The 26,330-nt window shown below is 54.3% G+C and overlaps 1 protein-coding gene across 6 annotated transcripts in view; it reads left to right on the top strand.

Moving 5' to 3' along the window:
• Positions 1-26,330, top strand: part of CUX1 (cut like homeobox 1) — a 373,348-nt gene that overhangs the window by 295,228 nt on the left and 51,790 nt on the right. For 3 of the 6 annotated variants that reach the window (XM_036824615.1, XM_036824614.1, XM_036824613.1), the window contains exons 12-20: positions 4,059-4,117; positions 7,255-7,303; positions 8,023-8,119; positions 9,130-9,801; positions 10,956-11,021; positions 12,325-12,426; positions 13,612-14,450; positions 16,708-16,873; positions 17,420-17,476. In XM_036824615.1, coding sequence (XP_036680510.1) covers positions 4,059-4,117; positions 7,255-7,303; positions 8,023-8,119; positions 9,130-9,801; positions 10,956-11,021; positions 12,325-12,426; positions 13,612-14,450; positions 16,708-16,873; positions 17,420-17,476 — 2,107 coding nt within the window. The remainder of the gene's footprint in view (positions 1-4,058; positions 4,118-7,254; positions 7,304-8,022; positions 8,120-9,129; positions 9,802-10,955; positions 11,022-12,324; positions 12,427-13,611; positions 14,451-16,707; positions 16,874-17,419; positions 17,477-26,330) is intronic. The other 3 variants (XM_036824618.1, XM_036824617.1, XM_036824616.1) reach the window with 1 other exon arrangement.

Below are 26,330 nucleotides of genomic sequence, written 5' to 3'. Positions count from 1 at the left end.
CAACCCAGAGGACGAGGTCTTTCGAGGGTCTTTGCATTAGTCTCTGTGCCAGAGGTCCCTTAAGTTGGTAGCCCTAGGCCCCATGTTATAACTTGACTAAGACAGATATCTTTTATAAATTCAGTGCCTAATTTGCTGCACACCAAAATGCTTTGCATTTTAAATTAAATTACCTCATTATTTGAGTCTTAGCCAGGATTTTAAGAACTTCAGATAGATAATGCTTCTAGCAATTCAAGAAACGTTTGATGAGCTCCTACTAAGTTCTGGAACCACATACGTGCTCTATAGTATTAAACCTGTGTGATGATTAATGTATCATAAAACCACCGTGTTTGAGGGGTGCTTGCAGCCTGCACTTGTGCATCCGACATTTCCTCACCACTGTCCTTTGGAAACCCTTCTTCTTACTCTCCCCCTTTCCCAGATGCGGAGAGTGAGGCCCGACAGGCTAAGCCTGTCACCCAGGGGTCACACTCAGCCAAGTGGGACTGAGCTAGAAGCCCAGCTCCGCCCTAGACCTTTCCTCCCCTCTCTATACAAGGTCAGAGTGTGTTCCTTTACAAGAGCACCTTTTCAGGAAGGCGACCCGCTTGCCAGATTCTGCGTTCATGGCGTAGGATGTGGGGCTGCCTTTTCTGCCATCGGCATCAAACAGCCAGAGCTGCTCTGGGCATCTGTCCTCCTCCATGGATCTGCCAAAGAGCAGCAGGGACGCTCGGAGGTGGCAGACTGGGATGTGGAGAACTTCATAAATGGAGCCCCTGGATTGAGGACCACAGGGTGTCTTCAGAACCATTTAGTCGTATTCAGTACCACCCACCAGGGATAAAGTAGTCATAACTACAGTAATAACAGTCACAGTCGTTACTGAGTGCTTTACCACAGGCTAAGCACTCAGTATTGCAGTTGGGGCTCTTGTCTGCACGTTCCACATCCACGGATTCGGAGGGCCACGTGCCCTACGCCATTCTGTATAAGGGACTAGAGCATCTGCAGATTTGGTACCACAGGGGTCCTGGAGCCATATCCGCGTGGGTACCAAGGGACGACTATTTCATTTAGTCCTCAGGAAAGCACTGTCCCGTGTGTACCATTATCCCCATTTTATAGATGAAGAAACCGAGGCTTAGAGAAGTTCAGTGTCTTTTCCAAGGTCACTCTGCAGCTAAGTGGTGGAGCCAGGACTTGGCCCGGGTCTGTCGGGCCCCAGCCCACCGGTGCCTCACTGCTTCCCGCACTTGCTCTGGGCAGTCTGGGCAGCCTCGGGCTCTGCCACGGCCTTTGGTGCAGACCCCCTGTGGGTTTTTTTTTTTTTCTTTCTTTCTCTGGATGGACAGACAGATGCTCTGCAGACGTGTCACGATAATTGAATAAGATGACACGTGGGGTGTGGAGCCGGGCCTGGGATCTGGCCCACTGCTTGATAAGCATCGGCAAAATCCGAGGGAATAGTCCCCAGAGGAACGACGGCCTAGAGCACCTGCTGCCCTTCCCAGGCAGGACCCTCTGAAACCAGACGTTACGGGCGCCCAGCAAGGAGTTTCTGGCCAAAGAACAGAGCTGAGGGCGCTTGGGCTCTTGCCTGTGTGGGCCCACGCCGCCTGCCTCCTACCCCGGCCCACCCCCAGCCTGCCGCCACATGCGGGGTCCTGAGACAGCGCTCCGCTGGGAGCTCGGTGGGGACGGGCTTTGTGAGGTGCCCCCCACCAGGCCCCCGTCCAGGTGTCTGTTCAACAGAGATTTGCACACACCATCTTGGTTTCTCCCTGACTATGCTGCCCCCAGGCAGATGGCAGAAATTTCAGTGGAAGCTGTTTGGTTCTCAGTGAAAACTCACATTTAACCAGACAGATTCCAGCCCGAAAACCTTCTGATCTGGGCTGATCGAAGGCCTGCAGCCGTGCTCTCAGGGAACCCGCAGCAGGACCTGGCAGCGACAGTGGTCCCGCATCGAAGGCCCCTCGGTGCCAGCATCTGCAGCGGCTCCTTGTCTCGTGCCCCTTCGCTCAGTACTTGGAGGTCACCGGTCTTCCCATCTCACAGATGAGCCGCTGATGGACGTGCCCAAAGGGCCCCGCTCGTGAGTGACAGAGCTGACTCCAGGTTCTGGGCCGTGCCAGGTCCAGAAGCTTCGTGTCTGCCGTGCTTCCTGCCCGTCTCCTGTTCTCTGAACGTGACCACTTTATACGCGTGCTCCGCGTGCAGCGTCAGTGGGTCCCACCCTCCGAAGGTGCTTTGCGTCCCGGCAGCACTGGGCAATCTTGTGTTGGGAAGGGCTTCCCACTGTCCGACCACAGGGAGGAGAATGAAAGAATCACGTCTTCATGAGCACTTTCTGAGCATCTTTTGTCGGAAAATGAGTGCATGCTACCCTGTTTGATTATGAGGAGAAACCATTATAATACAGGCAAGAGGTCTTAAAAAGGAACTGGGGCAGAGCAATTCTACACAATGGAAAATACACACACAAGAAACCGCCAGCAAAGGCAAAAGGAAAAGATGGGCTAAATGGGGCCACGTGGGATTCAGGTGAGCATCAAGGCTAGTGGGCCAGGTGGGACTCTTCTCCCCAAACTCTAGAATGTTCTCAGTCGGCTTTAAACTGTGATCATAGACGTGGCTGGTCAAGTAGAGCCTAAAAAGGTAACTAGAAGCCCTGGGGATGGGAAAGGCCTGTTGATTCAAGAATTGGAATTCGTTCACCCCAGGCTTGGAAAGATGCTAAATGGTCAGGACCCCCTGCTGGCTGAGTCTTTGTGTTTTATGTCAAGCTTCCCACAAGGAACTCCTTTGGTTGAGGGGGGAAGGGCAAAAACAAACTAGGCCAAAAGCACCTTCACAGAAGGAAGCACCCTCTGCCGACCACTCTATAGCAAAGGCTCTTCCTGGCAAGAAGGCCCCGCAGGGCTCTGGGCACAAACAGCCACATGGGTACCAAGTGAGCTCACAGAGGTGCATGGAGCACAGCAGAACATCACCGTACCTGGGAAGCTTGCCAAAGGGCCCCTGACCTTCCCTCTGAAGGGCATTCTAGGGCCAGGGAGTCAGCCATGCCCAGCCGTGGCCCTGCTGGCCAGGGTGCCCTGCGAGGGCCCTCCCTGCAGGACCGTCTGTCGGAGAAACCACTGACTACCCAGCGGACCGGCCTCCACTGCTAAAATCCCCGCGTCTGGGGGGATTCCTCCAGAAGTACAAACGCATTTTCCCTGGTGCCTATCTGATGCTGACCTCAGTGACAAAAGGGCCGTATCTCTTATCAGCAGAGTCCCACCAAAGGTGTTGACAACTAACCGTATGTGTCAGCTGGCCTCACGTAGTTTGTGAAAAGCCACACGCTGCTTTTAAAACACCAGGAGAGCGTCTCTTCATCCTGTTGGCCATTTTGTGGGATTTCATACAAAATGGCCTTTTCCTTGTTCGATTTTCCACTTCTGTAAAGCTTTTTCCTTCTACTTTCATTGGGTTTTATGTTACAACCTTATGGTTGCCGTGTGTGTGTGTGTGTGTGTGTGGTGCGCATGCACGCCTGTGCCCACTCAACACCAGGCACCAAGCAAAGGACAAGGGGCGACTCCACAGTTGTCACCTTTCACTGCGCATGTCTGGGCTCCCTCGGGGCTGCTGGATGCTTTACAGGGGACGTAGTCAGTGAAGGGTCTTAGCCCGTTGAGGCTGCCATGACAGGATACCAGAGACCAGGTGATGTAAACAACAGACACTTGTTTCTCACAATTCTGAGGCTGGAAGTCCAAGATGAGGCTCCAGCATTTTCTGTGTCTGTTGAGGGCTCCCTTCTTGGTTCACAGACTGCCACCTTCCCGCTGTGTCCTCACATGGTGGAAACGGCGAGGGGCCTCTCGGGGGTCTCTTTTAAGTCACTAATTCCACTCATGACCTCAACACCTCCCAATAGCGCCACCTCCTGATGCCATCACCATGTTGGGGGTTAGGATCTCAACATTTGAATTTGGGGGGACACACCACATTCAGTCTATGGCAAAGCCCATCAGCCTTTTTCAGACACGACCACTAATAAAATCCCTCTCTGTTTTCAGCAACTGGAAGAAAAACTCAAAGGACAGGCTGACTATGAAGAGGTGAAGAAAGAGCTAAAGTAAGTTTGGAGACGCAGCGCGGCCATTCACAAGCCAGGGCTCGCTGGGGACATTTGCTAAGGAAACACCGTGTCAGCGAGGGGGCAGCTGCGGGGTCCTCGGCTGACCTCCACCACTGGGCCGCATCCCGGGCTACCCAACATGGCGGGTGTTTGCACTCAGGCCTATGCCTGAATTCTTTGGACTTTTTATGAAACTCTGTGCATAAGAATTGCCAATATGCACGGAACCAGGGGAGATACTGCCTTTATAGGAAATGTAAAATATGAGCTTATTTTTCAGCTGTAAGTTCCCCAAACAGAAGGAGAACAGAGCAAGGAAACATTGTCCAATTGAGGCCTCACACCTCCCTGGCTTAAACTATGGGACTTTCTTCCCCCGGCCTCCACCCGAGAGGCAGCAGCTGAGAGCTTGTCATCCTTTGGTTCTGATACTCACGTTCTCACGCTTAGAAGCTCCCTCCTCGGGCCCCGGCGCCCAGCCTGACCCTCCCGCCTCAAACGCCTTCCCCTGAGCTGCCCTTGGCCCGCCTAGAGCTCACGGGCAGTGCCCCCCACAGTGCACACACACACAGCCCCCCTTGTCCTCCTCCCTCGCCTCGGAGAGTCTCACCCGAGCTGCCCCCTCCTCCCCAGCCAGGTTGGCACACACTGCAGAGGAGTCCCTGGGCCTGGGTCCCCGCGGGCTCCGGGCCTCTCCCCTGCTGCTGGCCGCCTCTGTTTCCCGGGGGCCTTGCCACGCCCTCGGCACACCCTTCTGCCCCCAGCTGCACCCCGACCCCTCAGCAGACCCCCCCCAGTGCTCTGCCTGACGGAGGGGACAGACGCCCGCGGCTCCCAGAGCCTTTGCCTCGAAACGACTCCTCTGGTCTCGGCTTCTCCCCGCCCCCGTCTCTCCAGGCTGACCCCGCCACGCTGGTCCCTTCCTTCCTACCCCTCCCATCAGCTATTCGCTCTCGCTGACATTTTTAATTTCTCCTTTTAAAATAAGCCTACACCCACTCCCCATGCTGTTCTTCGGATTCTTAATTCCATTCCCGCGGGTTTGCTAAAAAAGCCCACTGGAAGGCCCCTTCGACCTTCTCGCCCCTGCGTCAGGAGTCTTCTCCCTGGCGGGGTGACTCCCGGGAGATCCGCTCCCTTCTCTCCCCGCGCATCCTCGCCCGCATGACACAGGGGGCCTCTGCACGCCTCCTCGGACAGCCCCTCAACTCTCTGCAGGTCCAGCTGCTTTGAGCTCTGTCCTCTCCCCCACCCCATTTCCGGGAGGTATATTTTTTACTTCTCTACCCGCCTCCCCATCCCTTTCCCTCTTCTTCCCGCCTCAAAAGAAAAAAAAAAAAGACAATGTGCACCCTCCCTAGTGTTGAATCGGAAAAACTGACTTGAAGGCCTTCTCCCGAGCCCCCGCCCTTCCCAGGCTGAGGCCGGTCCCACACCCCCTCCTCTGAGCTCACCTCTCTCACCGAGAGCCAAGGCTTCTTGGCCCCAGGCTGCTCCTGCCCGGCCATTCGCTGGCCCTCACCCTCTCCCAGGACAGCCTCCCACATTCCTGCCAGCCCTTCTGCTACATGTGCCCGCCACGGCCCCAGCACGGCCCCATTCAGGTGGCTCTTCTGCTAGAAGGTGTCTCTGGCTTCCCAATTCCTGGTGATCCACACGCCCTCTGGATGCACACCAGCGCCCATTGCGTCCCATCTCTTCCCCTGAGGTCCCCACCGTACCCCACCCCAGGAGTCTGTAAAGCATTTTGCTCCTTCAAGGCCCTTCACAAACACTGACATCTCATGAGACAGAGCCGTCTCCTGCCCGGGTTTCCTCCTGCTGGTGCTGTTTGGATCTTGTCTTCCACCCAGAATCACCTGTAGGGTCCCTGAGGATGAGGAGTGGTTCTGAGTCTGCACAGCGCCAGGCACGTAGTAGCTGTCGGTAAACTTGGTCAATAAGTGAAGAAGACCCTGATGTTTCCCGTATAAATTCAGACGCACTTAGTCGTTTCTTACATGATCCTAAAGAGGCCCTCAGACCAGAATATAGCTGCAAACAGTGTGACAGCCACGAAGGAAAGACAGGCTTGTCCAGACTGCCCGCCTCTTCTCTCCTGGCTGATGCAATGCGGCCCAGGGTTCTTATTATTCTCGGTAGTAGCTCATCATAAAACAAAATTATGAGCTCCTCCCTGTTCCCATTTTGTTAGTTTACCCGACAGGGGCCACTACAAAGATACAACCACAGGAAAGCTAAGAGCGGTCGGCTCCTTACTGAACTTCCCGGGGGCCGTGTCACAGAGGGGGCCCTGGGCCCCGGGCACGCTGTGCTGTCCGGATGGCACTGCCGTTAATCTTAAAGAAGGGCCGAGGCTAGAGTCACAGCTGGGAGAGCGCAGGAGGCCCGGTGCCCGGGATGGAAGCTGCCCTCTTTCTCACCTTCCCGCCTCGAGCGTGAGGGGAGCGCCTGGGCTCCTTGGGGCCACATGGACCCACAGAAAGAAAGGAGTGTCCACGTGTGCGGAACTCTGCGAACAGCAGTCCTGGGCACCCGCGCTCCCTCAGCTCTCGGACTTGTTGACACAGGCCGAGACCGGAGTGGTTTCCATGGTAAGGAGAACAAAGGAGACGTAAGCCCTGGCGCCCACACCTTGGCAGTGGCTCCTTCCCCAGCCTGGGCTGCAGACGTTCCGCTGCCGCCTTTGAGCCATCCAGCGGTGGGCCCTCGCTCCTGGCCCATCCCCGGGCGGCAGCTGCCAAGTGTACCTGAGGGGCAGCGGCCCGGGGCATAGGTTCCTCTCCCCGGCTTCCTCGTTACAGCTTTTTCAGCCCTTCTCAGCTTTACAAATACATTCCACTTACAGCAGTGTTACGTCTGCGTTCAGCTCAACTTTAAAATTATACTCCGAACAGACCTGGTGTGATTCCATATGGAATGATTTACATGCTGGGCAAGAAACTTTCTCTGGCCAACTGCTAGTCGAATAGTTATTCCAGAGACGCTATCAGATGATAAAGCTGCCAGGGAAGTTGTTAAAGTTGTCAGCTCCTCGGTTCCTGGAGAGCAGGAAGCGGTGCCGTGACCGCTCGTGAGTGCGGCTGCCCCCAAAGGTCCGAGCGGGGCTAACGGCTCTGTCTTGCTCTCTGCAGCATCCTGAAGTCCATGGAGTTTGCTCCGGCCGAGGGAGCTGGGACGCAGGTACATGGTCTCCCTTTGCTTTCCGTGTGCGTGAGCGTCCGCGTCACTGCTTCACCATTGCGGAGTTTCTCCTCAAGACTATTTCACCAAGTTAAAGCAAATTATCTTTAACTTAAAAGGGGCAAGAAGAGAAAAGTCAGTGTCTTTCAAACTGGTAACTGCGTTCACGTGAAATTGCAGTTTAACTTGGGCAGGTACCAAGAACGTGGGTACAAACAATTTCAGGTTGTGTTAAAAGATCAGCCCCAAATGGACTGACTGACTTAGGAATTTTTATTATCTACTGCCTCACGTGGACAAGAAACGGGCAAGATGACAATGGCACACGGTAACCCAGTGGCCAGTTAAAATTGTAAGTCATCACGTGGAATCCCGCTCCTGATGCCCAGAAGGCAGCCGCTGACTCTTGGTGGTTGGCACCCAAAAGAGATCACCTTTGCGGGCCTTTCTGACAGGTTTGTGGCTCCCATTGCCTAACAAAGCGTAGGTCTAGATGCTCGGGTTTGGGGACAGAAGAGGGAATTATTAGCTGTCTGGAAGCTGTGTGAGCCTAGAAAGAGAGAAATTACTTCAACTGAAATGAGTCATCTCAGAAAGGAACTCGAGTGTTCTCCACGTGCGTGGAGCACCCTCGGGGGCAGGGCGGGGGGTGGTCAGGTCAGAGCGGGGATCCTGGGGGTCTGGCGGCCCCGCGGTGAGCCCCGCTCTGCCCCGTCTAGGACTCATCCAGGCCCCTGGAGGTACTGCTGCTGGAGAAGAACCGCTCGCTGCAGTCCGAGAACGCCGCGCTGCGCATCTCCAACAGCGACCTGAGTGGTAGGTTGACAGGGTCTCGCGTCCGCTTGGCCCCTCCCGGGGTCGAGGAAGAGGAAGACGAACCGTGAGTCTGGGCCGATGCATGGCGGGCGTCACTGGGCGATGAGAACCTTGACTAACGAGTGTCCGTCTCCTCCTCGTCCTCCTCACCCCCCCGCCCCCACCCGCTCCGAGACGGTCCAGGCGAGGTGCGTGGCCGCAGGGCGTCTGCGGAGCGCAGGCAGGACCGTGCTGCGGGAGAGCCCACGAGGGCGCTCGCTCGCGGACGGTGGCTTTTCTGGTCTCTTCTTGGTTGTGCGGCCTCTCCCGTGGTGTTTCCGGGGCTGCTTCCAGGGCCAGGCCCTGCCCTTCCCGGCTCAGTGGAGCTTTTCTTCCTTTGTCAGGTTTTCCTTGGGAACGCCTCCCCCATCCTTAGCCTTTCTTTGCTCGTCCCAAAGTGGTGGCGTCACTGACTGCTTCGGGTTTTGGCAGCTGGTAAAGCGTTTAAGAGTGTCTCGGGCTCCGATGATATTTCATTCTTAAAATGTGCGTGCCTTCGATCGAGTGGACTTGGTGCGGTGCATTCGCCTCAGAGCAAGTGGTGTGAGAATCCGTTGGTCCCAAAATGTCAGTGTTTGCTGCTCCTCAGGTGGGGCCCTTCTGGTTATAGCTCAAATGCTAGAGGCCCGATGAGAGGCCCGCGACCTGCCGACTCTTTACTGTGTGTGGTACCGGCTCCTTGTCACGTTAGGAGTTTGAGTCTATGTCAAGGGGAACTCTCCAGGCTGCAACGTACAAGAAAGGTGCAAACATGAAATGCATGTTGCTTGTTTCGGGGGGCCTCGTTTGGCTAATTTAAAAATTCAATTGAAAAACAAACCAACACACCTCATTGGCCCTTGTAAAAAAAAAAAAAAAAAAAATCTGCACTTTTTTTTTTTCCCTTTTGCGGGGCAAACTTTGCATCTTGGTCTTGGTTTTTTTTCCCTTTTGAATCCCCCATAATGCATTATGTTTGCCCTTCCTTGTAGGGTCAGCCAGGAGAAAAGGGAAAGACCAGCCTGAGAGTCGGCGTCCTGGACCTTTGCCGGCCTCCCCTCCTTCTCAGTTGCCCCGCAACACGGGGGAGCAGGCTTCCAATACTAATGGTACACACCAGTTCTCACCAGCGGGGTTAACGCAAGACTTTTTCAGCTCATCCCTGGCAAGCCCCAGCCTGCCCCTGGCTTCTACGGGAAAATTTGCACTAAACTCTCTCCTCCAACGACAGCTAATGCAGTCCTTCTACTCCAAGGCCATGCAGGAAGCAGGAAGCACAAGCATGATTTTTTCAACAGGTCCATACAGCACAAACTCCATATCTTCCCAAAGTCCATTACAACAAAGCCCTGATGTAAATGGCATGGCCCCGTCTCCCAGCCAGTCAGAAAGTGCTGGGAGCATCTCCGAGGGCGAGGAGATAGACACTGCAGAAATCGCCCGGCAGGTGAAAGAGCAGCTGATCAAGCACAATATCGGACAGCGCATTTTCGGACACTATGTCTTGGGACTGTCTCAAGGGTCCGTGAGCGAGATTCTGGCCCGGCCCAAGCCGTGGAATAAACTGACGGTTCGCGGCAAGGAGCCGTTTCACAAGATGAAGCAGTTCCTCTCGGACGAGCAGAACATCCTGGCTCTTCGCAGCATCCAAGGCAGACAGAGAGGTGAGAGACTCACGGGTTGGTGCCCACGTGTGAGCCCGTCATGGAGAGGTGTGTCTGTGTGTGTGTGTGTGTGTGTGTGTGTGTGATGAGACATTTGTGCATCACACCAGGTACAGCTCTCAGTCCTGCCATTGCCAGAGCTCAGGGCCGAGGGGCATGAGCTAAGGCTGTTAGACTTGGGGCAGGGGCGGGGGGGGTCTGGCCTCTGAAAATCGCTCAGCACCTCACGCGTAGTAGACTCGCTATTTCAATACCACGTACTGAGTCGGAGGGAATTACCTCACGCTCGACGTTCTGATGCGTTTCGTGTCCAGCGATCCTTCTGGCCTTCGGTGCTGGCCTCATGTGGGGAGGGGCCCGTGGGTACCACCCGGCCCTAGAGCAGCGGCATTGGCCGGGGGCGGTCCTCACGCGACGCTGGGTCCACGCGGAGAGCAAGCCGACCGCGTGCGCCCCCCTCCTCCCTCCGCACCAGTGGGAGCGAGGCCCACGGTCACACTCCCCGTGTTTACGTCCCGCTAGCGATCTGTTTAGCATTACCGGCGAAACATGCCTGCCTTGAGTAAGATACATGAAAGTGGTATTAAAACACACTTCCTACCCCCCGCCCATAAAAAGATTAAAAGTCCGTCCCGTCCCTAACTGCAAGAACTCCTTCCCTCTTTAACGACAGGGGATCCTTCTGCTAAGTCAGCAGTGATAGAGAAAGGGACTCTTCTCAGACGCACTTGAGATTTAGACTCAGAGAAGGGAGACGCGTCAAACAGCGTCCATTTGCACAAAGGGCACCGAGCCTTTCACGGCGATGTTAACCGAAATTGACTGTCTTTGGATGATTAATGCGAGCTTTGTTCCGGGGCTGGTGGGCTATCCACTTGGCGGCCCTGCTCCCTCCGTTTGACCCCCGTGGCGCTGGTGCCGCAGGCCGCCACCTAGGTCCATCTAATCCCCTCTGGTGGCAGAGCCGTGGCCTCTGTGAGCCGCTCAGCCAGGGAAGGGCCTCTCCAAAGTTTCTAGTGACTCCCAAGTGGCACAGGCAGCCCTGAGCCCTCTCTGTAGTGACAGGCGGCTCAGATTTCATATCACGCAGCCCATATCGTCAACACCACCATCCCCCTGATTGTTTTGTTCTTACCACACTTGTTTTTCAACAGAGAATCCAGGCCAGAGCCTGAACAGACTATTTCAGGAAGTACCGAAACGAAGAAATGGGTCTGAAGGTATGTTGCAGGCAGGTGTTTTTCTTTGCAGTTAGTAACCTAGGAAGCAGCATGTCCTTAGCTGTGTATTTGGGTTAAAACTGTACAGTGTGATTCTGGCCTGGAACCTGATGGAAAAACAGAGCTAGTAAGTATAAAACAAAGCACGGGTTCAAGTACGCACGGCCCCTTCCCCCTGAGCTGCCCGCGCTCTACTGAGCGCAGGAGGGGGCGGCACCGCTAAGATGAGCCCCAAAATGTGAATCCCACACCCGCCCCCCCTCTTAGATTCAAATTACGCCTTTCCCCATTTTCTCAGGAGCAGGTGAAAGAGTAACATTTGTTGCTCTGAGAAGAATCAGGTGACTGAGTCAGATGAGATACTGCTGCTTCCTTGTACCTTCCCTGAACTATGAAATATGTCGAGGCCATGACAGAGGGGACAGATCCCAAGTGGAACTGGCTTGCCAGCCCCCATGGCACTCCTCGGAGTCGCAGCTTTGATGGGGTTTTGTCCCGGTGGTTTGCTTGTTTTTAAATGGTTTAATGTGGCGGTTCACACTTAGTGAGGTAGTGACCAATTCAAACACGTGGACGGCTTCTGGGAAGAACCGGGGCCAGCCCCCGGGCCGTAGTAGCTTCAGTGCGTCTGTGCACGTGGCCGCTCGGCAGAGCATCACCACGTGACCGAAAGACGGAATTCTTGTCCTTTAGGAATGTCCGCAGGCTTCTCTCCTTGTTCATAAATTTTCAAAAGATAGTATGTGATAAGAGACCCGAAAATTTTAACTTAAGCCTTCAGCCTCTTCACCTTGTACGAGCAAACGATAGCGAGATAATCAGCCTCCACCCCTTGCCCTCTCTACCCATTTTTCCGCTCTGGGATACTGGCCTCAAGGACACGTACAAAGCCTTGAACGTAGTCCCAAGCCAAAGCAGCTGTTGGAGTTGTTTTTAAATGACTCACAAAAAAAGCGTTGCCTTTTAATCCTTCATCTTTTTCTTATACCGGATTAAATGATTCGCTCTCCCTGGTCCCAACCCACGGGTGACGTCCAGCTTGGGTAATGTGAGAGCTTGTCCCACTGGCTGAATACTGTCTGACGCCAGGTGGAGTCAGTAGGAAGCCCTTCCTGCCCCGGGGCCGTGGTACCTGCTGTGAAGTTGCACGCACAGCAGGTACAGGTAAACGGGAGGCCACGCCTGCCTCCGTGTCATCACCGGCCTCAACTCGGCAGCTATTTATCAGAATGACGTCTTTGTGCAGCCCTAAATTTTGTTCCAGGTGTGAGTTTGATGTCGTTGGTGTGGCTTCTCCCTGCAGGTAACATCACCACCCGGATCCGAGCCTCAGAGACCGGGTCCGATGAAGCAATCAAGTCCATCCTGGAACAAGCCAAAAGGGAGCTGCAAGTACAGAAAACCGGTACGGAGTCCAAGTCTTCGACCACCGTCTTCCACACTTAGTTAAAAGAATTGTCGTGAGCGTTCTGGTCAGCAGTGATTAACTTTGTTAAAAAAAAAAAAAATAGAATGTATGTTTTCAAGCCTTTAGGCAAGCACAGAGGGGAGCAGGTCTGTGTGATGTCTATTTTGCTAATAGTTACCATTCTAGGTCATTCCCTAGCATTGACTCAAGAATGTACCCCTGGCCTAGAATCTCCGTGACTTAAATTAGCAAGTAGTTTGTATCAGATTCCCTTTTTTAAATGCAACACAGGCTTTTGCTACTTGGGTATGTACTTGACCACAGCTGCTTTACGGAACAAACGTTGCCAGGGAGGAGCAGGGAGTGTTGAAGGGTGGTTATCCCCACCTCTGCAGTCAGTCCGCTTCAGGAGTCGGCGCTCAGAGCGCCCGGAGAGCTGCCTTATGTAAGAGAACACCCACATTTCAGCTTCTCTCCGGCTGGGCTTTGATTGAGAGGCGCGCCAGGCTGTAGATTCAGCTCAGACCTTCCACTAGAGAGGAAACCTGAGTGCTCTACCCGGGGTTCAGCACAGACACACCCCTGCCCTGTGCCCACGAAGCCCCTGCTCCGTGGAGTCCTTCCACCACAGACGTGGTCGCGAGGCCCCACCAGGCCTGGCTGCAGGCAGCTGTGACCGCTTAGGCCCTGCCACCACCTGGTCACTCCCCTGGGTTCCTGAGCTAGGGCCTGCCCACTGACCCCCCCCATTGGCCCTCCCCCTCCCCCTTGGTGGCTGCACTGTAGTCACCCACCCGGAAGGGGATCTGAGCTAACAAAAGCACTGGAATTTTGGGATATAGCACATGAGAATGTTAAGTTTAAAGTCATCCCGGAAAGAGAGTCACAGAGCATTTGCACACGTACCCCCCCCCCCGCCCCCCATCACACGCGTGATCACAACTTACCCCTTCGGCTGGTGTGTCGCGGAGGCCACGTGGTCGCACAGCAGGCACGTTGACCCCTCTATCACCGCTCGGACAGGGTGCGTGAACGTTTCACGACGGGGGAAACGTTGGAGAAACAGAGCCGTGAGGTTCTCCCCGGTAACCTGCATGCGGTGGCAGGTCAGGTCAGGATGAAGTGGAGTGAAAAAGCACGGGGCGGTGCCGCCACCGTCTCACCTCTGTGTTTGCTCCGCAGCAGAGCCGGCCCAGCCTTCCTCGGCGTCCAGCAGCGGGAACTCCGACGACGCCATCCGCTCCATCCTGCAGCAGGCCCGCCGCGAGATGGAGGCCCAGCAGGCCGCCCTCGACCCCGCCTTAAAGCCAGCGCCGCTGTCCCAGACGGACATCGCCATCCTGACCCCCAAGCTAATACCCGCCTCGCCCATGTCGTCGGTGTCCGGCTACTCTCCGTTAGCCGTCTCCCTCAAGAAGCCCCCCTCGGCTCCCGACTCCAGCGCCCCCGCTCTGCCCAACCCCCCGGCCCTGAAGAAGGAGTCCCAGGACGTGCCCGGGCCGGACCTCCCGGGGGCGGCCGACTCCGCACAGGGGGTCCTCAGGCACGTGAAGAGCGAGCTGGGCCGCGGCGGCGTGTGGAAGGACCACTGGTGGAGCGCCGTCCAGCCCGAGAGGAAGAGCAGCGCTCCCCCCGAAGACCCCAAGGCTGAAGAAGGCAGCGGCGGGAAAGAAAAGGGCGGCGGCGGCAGTGGCGGGCAGGCGCGGGTCGAGCGCGGCCAGCTCCAGGGCCCCGCGTCGTCAGAATACTGGAAGGACTGGCCCAGCGCCGAGTCGCCGTACTCCCAGAGCTCAGAGCTGAGCCTCACCGGAGCCAGCCGCAGCGAGACCCCCCAGAACAGCCCTCTGCCCTCCTCCCCCATCGTGCCCCTGTCGAAGCCCACCAAGCCCTCGGTCCCTCCGCTGACCCCCGAGCAGTACGAGATCTACATGTACCAGGAGGTGGACACCACCGAGCTCACCCGGCAGGTGAAGGAGAAGCTGGCCAAGAACGGCATCTGTCAGAGGATCTTCGGGGAGAAGGTAAGGGACTCGATTGGGAGCCTGGGTCTTCCCATCTCCCTTCACTGCTTAGGACTGCGTATCTGTCTGGAGGATGTGGCCGTCACCCACTTAATTAACCAAAGAGCATCATGGCTCGTCCACTCCCAAACTTCCGGGGAGGCCGGCCAGTGAACGCTCCATTTGCGGCATCCCCGTTGGGGGCCGGGTTCTGGGTGAGGCCCTCTCACCCTCTGCAGTCCTTTAGACCCCTTGTCACACTGTGAGGGGGTGGCAAAGTCGCCATTTGACAGATGAGGAAACCGAGGCTCAGGGACGTTAACTATGTGCCCCAAGCTAGCAGGTGACTGAATCGAGTTCTGTCCCCCCCAGCCAAGTGGAGCCCAGAGGCGCCTCTGCAGGCTGTTTCGGCCAAAAGGATCTGATCTGATCACAGAGAGAGACGACCAGCGTGCAGAGAACCAGAAGGCACTCGATAGAAACAGCAATGTAAAGCATAGTTGTACCTCTCTCATAATTCAGAACGTGCTTGGGGCGCCAGAGGGGTGAAGCAACCTGCCCAGGGATGCACAGCCAGAGGTGGCACGGGCAGAGCTGCACAGAGCCCAGGCTGTGCCCAGGACTGGCCCCGAAGACCCTTGTTTCCATGTCGGCCATCCCTGGCTCATGAAAGGCCATGGTTTGTGGATGAGATCCCAGACCCTTTCTGTTCCTGGCACTTCCCGGTCACTGAGATTCTGGATAATGGGGATTTACCAGGCCTGCAAAATATAAGATAAACATAATACCCCGGGATAGTCTTAGATTAAACAATGAATTGCTGAGCATAATGAGAAGCGCTCCAGTCCCCTAAAAGGCAGCCTCCCCGGGACTTCCCTGGTGGCGCAGTGGTTAAGAATCTGCCTGCTAGTGCAGGGGACACGGGTTCGAGCCCTGGTCCGGGAAGATCCCACATGCCGCGGGGCAACTTAAGCCCGTGCGCCACAACTGCTGAACCTGCGCTCTAGGACCCGCGAGCCACAACTACTGAAGCCTCCGCGCCTAGAGCCCGCGCTCCACAACAAGAGAAGCCGCCACAACGAGAAGCCAGCGCACCGCAACAAAGAGTAGCCCCCGCTCGCCGCAACTAGAGAAAGCCCTCGTGCAGCAACGAAGACCCAATGCCGCAAAAAGAAAAAAAAGACAGCCTCCCCGAGGGCCACGTGGCTGGGTCAGCAGTGGCCCGCCCCACACCTTCCTACCCGCCTTACCAGGTCCTGCCTTGAGTTCAGTGTTTGCGATGTACTGTGCTATGAATCCTGGAAATACGGTTGTGAGCTCTTTGTCCCAACTTTGCAAAAGGTGAGGGGGTGAATAGAAATGAGGATGAGAATTTAAAGTCCCTTGAAATTTCTAGTTCAGCGTTGTAAAAATATCATTTGAGAACATTTAAATAGACATTTGTGCTCATGCCTTAAATTTAGCAGAGACTTAATAGCATTGAACTTGTTTGGCCCATGAGTGCAGTTTATTCTGGAACTTGAGAACTTTTCAAAGAGTGATCGGATGCAGCCCCTAAATATCTCTGGGCTGCATCTGTGTCCTGTGGGGGGTGTTTGTGCCCATACATATGTATGGCCATATGTGAGCGTAACAAAGTCGGGTATGTACGTGCAACTTGTCGATCGTCTGCAGTGAGCTTCACTCCCAGGCTGGCTCCTCGGTTGCCACCAGCTCACCTCTGGGCCCCTACCATCGAGCAGGATGTGATCAGAGAGAGCAGACCTTTGTAAATGCCAGGCTGGCCCGGCGCCAGCAAAGGAGACGGGCGCCCGCGTCCCGCCGGCATCCGTTGCTCCTGCTCTAAAGGGGTCCTTGGCCCCCAGCACCTCGGCCTTTGCTGGCGCCACCAGGCAAAGAGCAACATGGTTTCAGTGCTTCCTCCTCAGGTTGTCAGGACGACAGCCCTGCAGGCTTGGCAGGATCGAGACCCTGGGGGGAGCCCCTCCCCTCCGTTTGCCCACCCTCCTCTCCCTGGGAGCTGAAAGCTGCGACTATGACTGTGGCTCCCCGTGCCAGGGCATCAGCCCACTGGTGACCTTGAAAAACTTATCCCCCACCCCAGGCTGTTGCCACCCGCCCCCAGGGGTTGGTTCCGTGCTCGGCCCCAAGAGTGCTCCCCGTGTGCCATCCATCCCGACCACGCCTCCACATGGCCATGCGTGTATCACTAACACATTCTGCGGCCTCACACCGAATCCGGGGTGCTGATGCTGTGTGTCTTTGGTCGCCATTCCAGGTGCTGGGCCTGTCCCAGGGCAGTGTCAGCGACATGCTGTCCCGGCCGAAGCCATGGAGCAAGCTGACCCAAAAAGGCCGCGAACCCTTCATCCGGATGCAGCTCTGGCTGAACGGCGAGCTGGGCCAGGGCGTCCTGCCTGTCCAAGGACAGCAGCAAGGGCCAGGTAAGGGCAGCCCCGCCCTGGGCTGCTGCAGGCGGTGGGGGAGGGGAGCCCTGTGCGGGGAGACCACCAGCCACGCTGTCAGCTGCTGCCTGAGAACCGCCCCCCTTCCTCCACCACCTGTTGCCATGGGACTGACTCAGTTTTTAGGAGAGAGAAGATTGTGCCTAGCTAATTTTATAAGCAGCAGAAAATGAGTTACCAATTAGGAAAATGCTGTTTATACATAAATATAGGTAAAAGTCAAGTAGCTAAATCAGGGAATCAGGAAAGGAAATCAGCCAAAGGAACAGAATGAAAGATCTCATGGGTGACGGCTTCCGCCTGCTCTCCAGCCAGTGGCCCAGCTTTCTACCGGCAGCGCTTTGCCTGCCAGCGTGGACACCCAACCCCCGCCCCGTTCTGGCCCTCCCCGTAAGGAGTGGGTACCCTCCCTTGGGCTTTTGGGGCCCTTATTGCTGTGCCCCCTCTGCTGTGCTCCAGGTATTAGGAAGCTGTAACCCCCCAAGTTTGTTTCCTCGTTTAACTGTACCCCTTTCTCTCGTTTAGTCCTGCACTCCATGACGTCACTCCAGGACCCCCTGCAGCAGGGCTGCGTGAGCTCAGGTAACTAGTCATGTCTGGTGTTTTGAATGAAACATTTCCCTGCCTTTTGTGTTTTCCTCTGGGCTGTACTGGGGAGACTTGAAGGATCCCTCGTTCTGGATCCGGTGAGCTGAAAACATGGTACCCTCTAGGCAAACTGGATTCGTCGAGGTCATAGTTTCTAATGGAGAAGGAGAGAGTCGACGGCCGAGTGCAGGTTCCTCCAGCGTTTTCTTGTTCCTCACCGTGTTCTTTCATCAGTGCATCGGCTTCTAGGTGTGAGGCCCTGTGTTCAGGGCTGGGGGCTGGGGTCCAAGTCAGAGACAGATTCTGTGCTCAGGGGGCTTCCAGTCTCATAGCAGGGGACAGGGGACAAGGAACGGGCATTGCAGTTCAGGGCATGACACTCAGGAGAGTGGGACTGAGGTTGGGGTCCAGCCTGGGAGCAGGTGGTGGAGGGCCTGGAGCCCGGGCCCAGGAGCTGGGGCTGCTTCCGGGCGGCATCTGAGAGCCCCGAGGCCCGGTCTTTGAGGTCACATCTCCGCCACGCGGACTCCTGGACACGGCAGCCCGGGCTGGCCCACGTCCCTGATTCCTGGACCCCCTCCTTGTCCTTCCCGTGTGCCCGCTTGTGCCGGGCTTTTCCCACCCAGCTCTCAGGAACAGCCAGCGTCGTGAGCTGTTCCTCTTTTTTTCTTTCTTTATTTTTCTAAACATGTTGATTAGTCTCCATATCCCATTGATTCATTGAAAACACAAACAAAGCTAAGTGAGGAGCGTGGAGCCCGCCAGCCTGCTGGAAGTTTTACGAGGGAAAACACGTGTCGTGAGGGGAACAGCTGGGCGGCGGCGGCCGCCACCGCTTCGAAACTCCAAACCCGCACACAGATGCAGCCAGCGTGTGCTGGGTGCAGCTAAGTTCCCGGTTGACGTTTTCTTGTGTTTTGGGTGTTCCATCTTGAGGGGTGGAAGGCTGTATCTAACCCAGGCTCTTGGTTCTCTTGGCCGGACCTCTAAATGGAGTGGCTGGCCCTCTAGGAAGGATCAGTTGTCCTTCCTTCTCCCTGCCTTTCTGCGTTGGCCAATTTCATCAGCAAGTACCGGAGAACTTACGCAGCACTGGCGCCCGTTCAAAACACATTAGAGAAAATAATGGACGTGGTTGTTTGTGCTAGAGTTTTGCGGACGTTTGCATGGAAAATTCTCCTTGCCTCTTGCTCTAATGGGAAGCTGGCCCCCTGTTAAACTCTCCCGAGTATCTGCTGCCCCATCAGAGTCAGGACCCAACTTGGCAGAATGTGACTAACGGTTTTTAGATCAAAACCGCTTGTTCCAAAATAAAATAAGAAACCGCCTGCAGTCCCAGGTCGGTTGTGATGGATGCCAAAACCTTCCCCGTGTCGGAACACATCCTTAAAGAATGGCTTTTTACTTTTTATTGTGTAGCAAGCACTCACTGCCGTGCTGCAACGTTCCCATGACAGCCACATTTCCAACCTGGGAACAACTCACAGGGCTCCTCCGAGAGGTGTAAGTGATATTTGTAAGAGATCAGATTACCTTATAAAATAAGGAGATTTAAACTCTTGGGGAGCCTGCAGATTGAAGGAGGGAGGGAGGCAGGAGGCAGTGAGCCCCTGGGTACAAGTGAGCGCTGTAGCACTTTCCCCTGCTTTCTGTGAAGAGGCCCAGGCAGGCCTCTCGACACTCCCCACAAGACGGGAGGTGGATGGCAAACCTCTCACTCGACGTGCCTGATGTGAGTCAGCAGTTGGGAAGCCATCAGTAGAAATAATAATTATGGTGATTGTGGACAAAGGTGGAAAACTTATTTCTTACATTCTAGGAAAATAGAAATTTTTTTTTTTTAAGTCATGATGGTAGCTAAGCGAAAATGTTTCTCTGGATCAGGAAAGACTAGAAAGTGCTTGTCAGAATGAAAAGACAGATGATCATATAGTGGCAAGATTGTGGGTGGTAGTTTTCCTTGTTTGAAATTTCTTTACTATCAGAGTTATCCTTTCAGGAGTGTTTCTAAAAATTAAAGTAGCCGTGCCTTTCGGTATGTGGAATTTAGATTTGAAAAACAGAATTCTCTTATAATGATGAGTGTTGGTAAATCAGTGGGATGAATGACTATTGGAGACCCCAGGATCTTTGACAGCCTAAAAAATCAGTGTCTGGACTTCCCTGGCGGTCCAGTGGTTAAGACTCCGCGCTTCCAATGCAGGGGGCGCGGGCGGGGAACTAGGATCCCGCATGCCGCGCAGTGTGACCAAAAAAAAAAAAAAAACAGTGTCTCAGAGGAAGTATTCAGCATTGCTCCCCCAAAGGCAGGGGAGTAACGCCTCTGGCCTAGGATTTCTCCAGGATTCTGATTCCCTGCTCTCGCCGTGGCTACCACAGAATCCTTCCAAGAGGCGCCCAGACCCAGAAAGATGCTCTGTCCATGCTGGTGGGCTCCATGAGGCCTCTGCCCAAGGCAGCTCAGCGTGGTGGCAGCAGATGGCTGCAGGAAGGTAATTCTGACCCTGGGTTGGTCTGTTCCTGAACATTGGTGAGAAACACTCAGTGTCTGAGAATCCAGGCTGCCGAACTGGCCCGGCCATCAGTTCAGCCTCCCAGGTGTGGAAGGACTTTGGAAGACCCGCCTTCTGTCCACAGCCTCAGTCTGAGCAGAGATCGTGTGGGTCTAATGCAGGGCTCTGTGCTTAGTTACCATGGCGATGAGGTGCCCCGGAGGGTGGAGGGCCTCACTCAACTAAACTGCAAACTGCTGACACGGGACTCTGTTTTCCTCGCTAAGAATTCCTGTCTGCCTCTTTCTGCCCAGCCCTGTTGCCCTCAGCGTCTCCATCTTCCTTAATGATTTCTGTGTCAAACTTGCCGATCAGGTTTATGATGAAGGAGAGAGAAACTGAAGTTTCCAGTGCATCATCACTTTTTCCTCCTGGTGGTTGTAACCATTTCTGGATGTTCCTTTGATGACTCGAGACTTGGGGTGATGGCCTTGGACACTGAGGAGAGTTGATGCCACTTTCAGTGAGTGACCTGCGCTGTTGAGGCCTTGATGAGGAGAATGGAGGGTTCCATGCCAATCATATGAGTAACTTAAAAAAAACAAAAATGGTTTTTAAAGGACAGAACTTCAGATCAGTTACCTGTTCCTATATTTCCTGGTAGTCTAGTTTCACATTTTTTTTAATATACATTTATTTATTTTTGGCTGCGTTGGGTCTTCGTTGCTGCGCGCGGGCTTCCTCTAGTTGCGGCGAGCTCTTTGTTGCGGTGCGAGGGCTCCTCATTGCGGTGGCTTCTCTTGTTGCGGAGCGCAGGCTCTGGGCACGCGGGCTTAGTTGCTCCGCAGCATGTGCAATCTTCCTGGACCAGGGCTCGAACCTGTGTCCCCTGCATTGGCAGGCGGATTCTTAACCACTGCACCACCAGGGAAGTCCCTTTACACACGTGTTTCTGTTGGCTTCTTTCAAAGTCCCCAGTGTCTTGGGTTGTCGTTAATCTAATATGGCAAGACAGAGGTGCAGGTAGTCCTTTGGGATTGGTTCTCCGAGTCTCCTGTTTGTTTGTCTCCCATCCCAGCTATCATGCACCTGCTACCCTCGCCCTGCGTAGCAATAGCAGTGCTCAGGAGAAGCAAAGGAAGCACTCAGAGAAGGAGAAAGGAGGGACCAAGTAAGGCTTGTTTTCTCTGAGTGTGGCCTGTGGTCATTGCTTATCAGTTAGGAGGGTGTTTTTTTTTTAAAGAAGAAAACCTTGAGATGTAACGTACGTGTGTGCATCCGTGTAGGTAGTACGTAGGTACCTAGTTAGATATGATCTACAATTGGATTGTTTTTTTCCTTTTCATTCCTTAAAGCTCATTTCATATTCATGGTTCCTTGGTGTGATTAATCTTTTTGCCCCAAGGGAAAGAAGGAGACAAGAGACAACTCCAAAGCGGGGAGAAAGAAAGGGGAAGGAACAGATTTTTCTAAATGCGACTCAAGTCACTCCTCACCTTATGGAGAACTGACAGGAGTCGCCCATGCGCTCAGCTTTGTAACTTTTTACTCTGGGAGCACTTCGTTACTGTAGCTCACAAGCTTCCACGCCCAGATGGATTATTGCAAGCTGTACCGACGAAAGGGTGGCCCAGTCTCCTCGGATTAATTATAAAATACCCAGCTTTTTCCCAGCATGTCAGGCAGGAACTGCGGGTTCCAAATCTTCTCCGGCCATGGAGAATTCCATGGCTCCTCGTCCCTGTTCTCACTCAGCAGACCACCAGTTAGTTCCCTCTTCAGAAGATAGCAGCTGCGTCCCTCTCTAACGTGGGTGGTCCCACGTGTGCCCCCTCCCTGACATGAGCACCACGGGGCTGTATGCTGCACATAGCCTTACGCAGCCGGAGAGTCCCAGGGCCACAGCTCCCGGTTTAGTGACAGGCCAGCCTTCCTGGAAATGACCAGGAGAACACGTCCACGGTTTTAGTGCTTTAAACTCAGCTTCCTTGAATAAGCAATCAGTTCCTCAGTTTTGGTGACTAAGTCAGGGTGGGGCATTTGGATAGCACATTAATAAGAAGAGGAAGGGCTAGTCGAACCCCCAGAGAATTCCATGGCACCATCTAAAGCAGGCAACTCTTTGTTCAGTGCCCTAGACTAGAACTGAGTTGATTTTTTTTTTCCTCTCTTTTTTTTTTCTTCTCTTTCATGGAAATACATCAGTGAAAGTAACTATTGGTGCTCTCTGAAAAGAACTCTTCTAACCCTCATTTATTTTGAATAGCTGAAAAGATTTGTATATACATAACTGATTTATACTTGGCCATAGGCAACAGATCAAAAACAAAAAAGAGGGCTTCCCTGGTGGCGCAGTGGTTGAGAGTCTGCCTGCTAATGAGTCTGCCTCGGACGCGGGTTCGAGCCCTGGTCTGGGAAGATCCCACATGCCGCGGAGCAACTAGGCCCGTGAGCCACAGCTACTGAGCCTGCGCGTCTGGAGCCTGTGCTCCACAACAAGAGAGGCCACGATAGTGAGAGGCCCGCGCACCGCGATGAAGAGTGGCCCCCACTTGCCACAACTAGAGAAAGCCCTCACACAGAAACGAGGACCCAACACAGCCAAAAATTAATTAATTAATTAATTAATTAAAATAAAGCTGGATGGGATTTAAAAAAAAAAAAACAAAGGAGAATTCTGGAAAGCCACGTGTGAGCTAGGAAGTGACCCCTCCTGAGCAGGTGGCCGCTCTGCTCATCATTAGTCCTGGGGCTCAGCCTCTGCCCCCCCGCTCACCGGCCGTGAACTTGGTGGCCGGAAGAACTGAGTGCCCATTCATTTCTCTTTCTTGGTTGTGCCCTGCATGACGGCATTTCAGTGTTCCCAAGAGTGCCACGATAAAGGAATTGTCTATCCTAAGATCAGAAAAGTCAGGTTTCTGGAATCAATGTACTGTTTGTCTGTCATCTGGTACATGTGGGCGCAGGCCGGTGGGGAGGCCCGTGGTGCTGAGGGCGCCCCAGGAGGTGGCTGGGCCATGAAGGGCAAAGGGGTCAGGGCGGAGAACATTCCAGGTGGAGAGCTCTGCGGGTGCAGACGTTCATTGATGGCTGAGGACGGGGCATGTGCGGAACCTTTGAAAAAAAGGGAAAATAGTAGAAGCCCGACTTTAGAGGCCTTCTGTTTTTCTTTTAAAGTAACAGAAGGAAAGTGGATTACGGAGGAATTTTGTCTTTTCTTTATGTAGAATAGGGTTCCTGTTGCCGCCTTAAGGCTCGTACGATAAGAAAAAAAGTATGGAGATCAGGACAGAAGGGGGGCTCCTTGCTCCTTTGAGGTGACCTCCGTCACCTGCCCCCGTGGCGGCACCGGGCCCCAGGATGCCCAGCCTGCCGCCCCGTGGGCGGCTCTGTATCGAGAGGAGGTGGGCTTCCAGAGCGTGGAGAGGCAGGCTGAGGCTCAGCACACCCAGGAGCGGCCTCGGAGGGCGGGAGGGCAAGGCAGTGCCCACCCGGCCCTCAGGCTGGAGGGAGGGAGGACGGCTTCTCATGAGCTCCCCGGAAGCTGCGCCTCCCTGCGTTACCTCCGTGCCTGCGCTGCCTTTTCAGCTCTCCTAGCCGTTCCGGGCATTTGTGGGATTCCTGGTGGCGCCTGAGCACGACCCTGAAACTGCCTCGCTGCAACATTACCCAGGAAGGCAGAGGGAGCACGGAGAGGCCCTTTCACTCCTGGGATGCCGGTGGGGGTGGGGGGGGGTGCGGGGTGGAGCCGAGCCGGCCTGGCCTGCCCTCCCCTAGAGCACACTGTACCTGCAGGCCCCGCACAGGCACCCCTGGAGCAGCAGCCACTGAGCCAGACCGCCCACTCGATGTTTTCGTCTCAAAGCAGCAAATGCTGTCACCACGATCCCTGGGAAAGGCTGCTTCTGCACAAGTCAGCCCCCAAGGGTCTCTGCTCCTTGAGTGGGATTTGTCACTGGGTCTCTCCAAAAAAAGACGAGAGAATCAGAGTAACCCAGAGTAAGAGACTTTTATTTTTAATTATGGTTTGTGGGTTTTTTGGGGTTTTTTTTTTTTTTTTGAATAAGTAAAATGCATCGTGGCTACAAAATGCAGGATTTAAAAGAGCTTACACCCTTTTTCAAAAATAAGTCACCCTCCTCCCTCATCCCCAAGCCCCCAGGTGCTCTCCCCCAAGGCCCTCCTGTTCGTTTCCTTCAGAGAGTCTCTGCATCTAGATGTTTGTTGCACACAGAAGGGAGCACGCAGTGCTCAAGGTGTGCTTGCTTTTCTCACCTGGCAATAGTCTGTAGAGATGGCCCTAGGCTGGGACATGAAGAATTTCCTCCTCTTTTCACTGCTGTAGGGAATTCCTGTGTCTGGACATACCATATTTTATTTAACCAATCACTAGTGAGAGATATTTAGATTGATTTTTTTTTAATTTTATTTATTTTTATTTACTGATTGATTTTTTTTGGCTGCGTTGGGTCTTTTGCTGTGTGCGGGCTTTCTCTAGTTGCGGCGAGCAGGGGCTACTCTTTGTTGTGGTGCGTGGGCTTCTTACTGCTGTGGCCTCTCTTGTTGCGGAGCACAGGCTCTAGGCGCGCAGGCTTCAGTAGTTGCAGCACGTGGGCTCAGTAGTTGTGGCTCATGGGCTCTAGAGTGCAGGCTCAGTATTTGTGGCACACGGGCTTAGTTGCTCCGCGGCATGTGGGATCTTCCTGGGCCAGGGCTCGAACCCGTGTCCCCTGCATTGGCAGGCGGATTCCCAACCACTGTGCTACCAGGGAAGTCCCTAGATTGATTTTTAACAGCAGAACCTAAGAAACGATCCTGCGGTGAGCAGCCTTGAGCACGTGTGAGCGGTGGCTCAGAGCCGACTGCAGAGGGCTCGTCTCGTCTCGGCCACCGAGCATCTGTGTGGCCTTGGGCAAGTGACTCGACCTCTCTGTGTCTCAGTTTCTTCTTTAAAATAGGAAAAAGAAAGTACCTATCTCCTAGACCTTCAGGAGTTTTAAATGAGTTCATGTATAAAAGCCTCCAGAGCAGTGGCTGGCACAGAGGAAGTGCTACTTGAGTGTTCGCTTTCCTACTGCTGCCCTTGAAACCACTGCCGTTATGTCATTTCGTGCGCACACAGATAGCTATAGAATAATGTACGTGCACACGTGAAATGTCAGGCTCCTGGCTTTAAAACAGAAAACGGGTCCAGCACTCACTCCTTGGGCGGAGACCGTCAAGTGAGAGCAGCCTGGCTGGTGGCAGCCGGCACGAAGGGTCAGCTGCAGGATGGCCTGCATGCAGCTCTCCAGATCCCTGGCTTCCCTGAAATGCCGTCCATCTCTGAAAATTGTCTGTCCATCTGCCATTCCATGAAGTTCACCCAGAATCTTGAGCTTCAAGAGTAAGACTACAGGCCATCGCTCAGGCCATTTGGGGCAAACTAGTGCAGAGCCAGGCCATCTCGTCTGGATACAGGGGTGACTGTGGGCACAGGTGAGCAGCAGCGCCATCCCGCTCAGCTTCTCGTGGTTGCTTGGCCTGGACCCCTCGGTCCTGGCACGCCCTAACTGCCCGTTAGGAGAAGGCCCCGGCAGGCCTTTGTCACGGACCTCTGGACACATCTCCTTTCTCTTCCCCTTAGACTTTCTTTGGAGAAGGGAATTTACAGTACATTGGGCATTCAGTACAAGAGGCAAAAGTAGGTCACAGGTGCAAGTGAGGACTTCAGTTTTCAATGGTTTGCTTCCAGGGAGGGATGAAGAAGCTTAAATGCTTAAAAATCCTCAGGTAATTTTTAAAAGGCGGTAAGAGTACAATGAAGAAACTCATATATTTGCACCTTTTATGTGCCAAGCGCAGCACTAATACCTTTGATCCCTAAGTGGATCAAAGTGGAAATGATTTATAAATAAATTTATTAAAAAATAATAATAAAATAAAATCAGATCCAAGATGAACACTTAACAGAAAATCAGATGCCTCAGTTACCCCGAGAGGCATGCCCTTGTGTTTCAGGCTGGGAGCTGGGTAGAAGGGAAGAGAACCCAGCAACAAATCAGTGGCATAGTCAGAGCCCTGTTTATGAAGTTTTGCAACAGAAAGTGTATGACCCATCTGGCCTGTGATGTGTGTCCATGCTGCTTTGAATCCCCTTCCAGGCTAGATCCAAGGAAGATATGCACAGTGGCCCAGGGTACTTTCCCGTGCAAGGACAGCGCCGCCCTTCAGCTTCATGCCCTCTCCCTGCTAGTGGCCCTCAGCCAGCCCAGGACCCGGGGCCCAGCCCCCTGCTGACTGGTCCCTGGGCCAGGGTCATGCTCAGGAGTGAGAGAGGGGGTCCCAGAGAGAACGAAGCAAGCCAGGCGGCTTCC

The sequence above is a fragment of the Balaenoptera musculus genome, chromosome 15 (assembly GCF_009873245.2).
Source record: "Balaenoptera musculus isolate JJ_BM4_2016_0621 chromosome 15, mBalMus1.pri.v3, whole genome shotgun sequence".
Classification (NCBI taxonomy): domain Eukaryota; kingdom Metazoa; phylum Chordata; class Mammalia; order Artiodactyla; family Balaenopteridae; genus Balaenoptera; species Balaenoptera musculus.
The sequence above is the reverse complement of the archived record's forward strand: the minus strand, read 5'-3'. Positions and strand labels throughout refer to the sequence as shown.